The sequence below is a fragment of the Bison bison genome, unplaced genomic scaffold, assembly GCF_000754665.1.
Source record: "Bison bison bison isolate TAMUID 2011002044 unplaced genomic scaffold, Bison_UMD1.0 scf7180017847420, whole genome shotgun sequence".
NCBI lineage: Eukaryota > Metazoa > Chordata > Mammalia > Artiodactyla > Bovidae > Bison > Bison bison.
This window is the reverse complement of record NW_011477993.1, coordinates 6,495-7,259: the sequence shown is the minus strand read 5'-3', so window position 1 is coordinate 7,259 and position 765 is coordinate 6,495. Positions and strand designations below refer to the sequence as shown.

General features: G+C 65.6%; 1 protein-coding gene across 1 annotated transcript in view; it reads left to right on the top strand.

The window, feature by feature from the left end:
* The window catches only part of LOC104990928 (septin-5-like), a 4,152-nt gene that overhangs the window by 1,596 nt on the left and 1,791 nt on the right, over nt 1–765 (top strand). The window contains exons 3-5 of the mRNA XM_010843256.1: nt 89–175; nt 361–484; nt 560–694. Coding sequence (XP_010841558.1) covers nt 89–175; nt 361–484; nt 560–694 — 346 coding nt within the window. The remainder of the gene's footprint in view (nt 1–88; nt 176–360; nt 485–559; nt 695–765) is intronic.

Here is a 765-nt window from a genome sequence, read left to right as displayed (position 1 = left end):
GGCCCAGGCCCCGGGGCGGGCGGGGGCACGGGCAGCCATGCTCTGTCTGGGGCCTGGGACCTGACCTCCCCACTGCATCTGTGGGCAGGGGAGTCAGGCCTGGGGAAGTCCACACTGGTCCACAGCCTCTTCCTGACCGACCTCTACAAGGAGCGGAAACTGCTGAGTGCCGAGGGTGAGTGGGCCCCACACCCCCTGCTGGGTGAGCCTTTCAAGGGCTCCTTCCAGGTCCAGCCCCGATCCTCTGTCCTTGAAGCGTGGGTCCAGACCACCACCAGGCCACATAACCTGGGAGTGTCTGGGGTGCCCGGGCGTAGGAGTCAGGGCTGCAGAGGCCACTCTAAACCATCCCTGCCCCAGAACGCATCAGCCAGACGGTTGAGATCCTAAAGCATACGGTGGACATTGAAGAGAAGGGGGTGAAGCTGAAGCTCACCATCGTGGACACACCGGGCTTCGGGGACGCCGTCAACAACTCTGAGTGGTGAGGAAGGCTTGCCTGGGCTGGCCTAGCCTCCGGCTCCCAGCCCGGCTGGCCTCACGTGCCCCCTGCCCCCAGCTGGAAGCCCATCACCGACTATGTGGACCAGCAGTTCGAGCAGTACTTCCGGGACGAGAGCGGCCTCAACCGCAAGAACATCCAGGACAACCGGGTGCACTGCTGCTTGTACTTCATCTCCCCTTTCGGGCACGGGTAGGTGGCTGCCCGGGCCAAGGGGCCTGGCCCGCCCGTTCCTCAGGCACCCCCTCCCGCCACCCCACCCC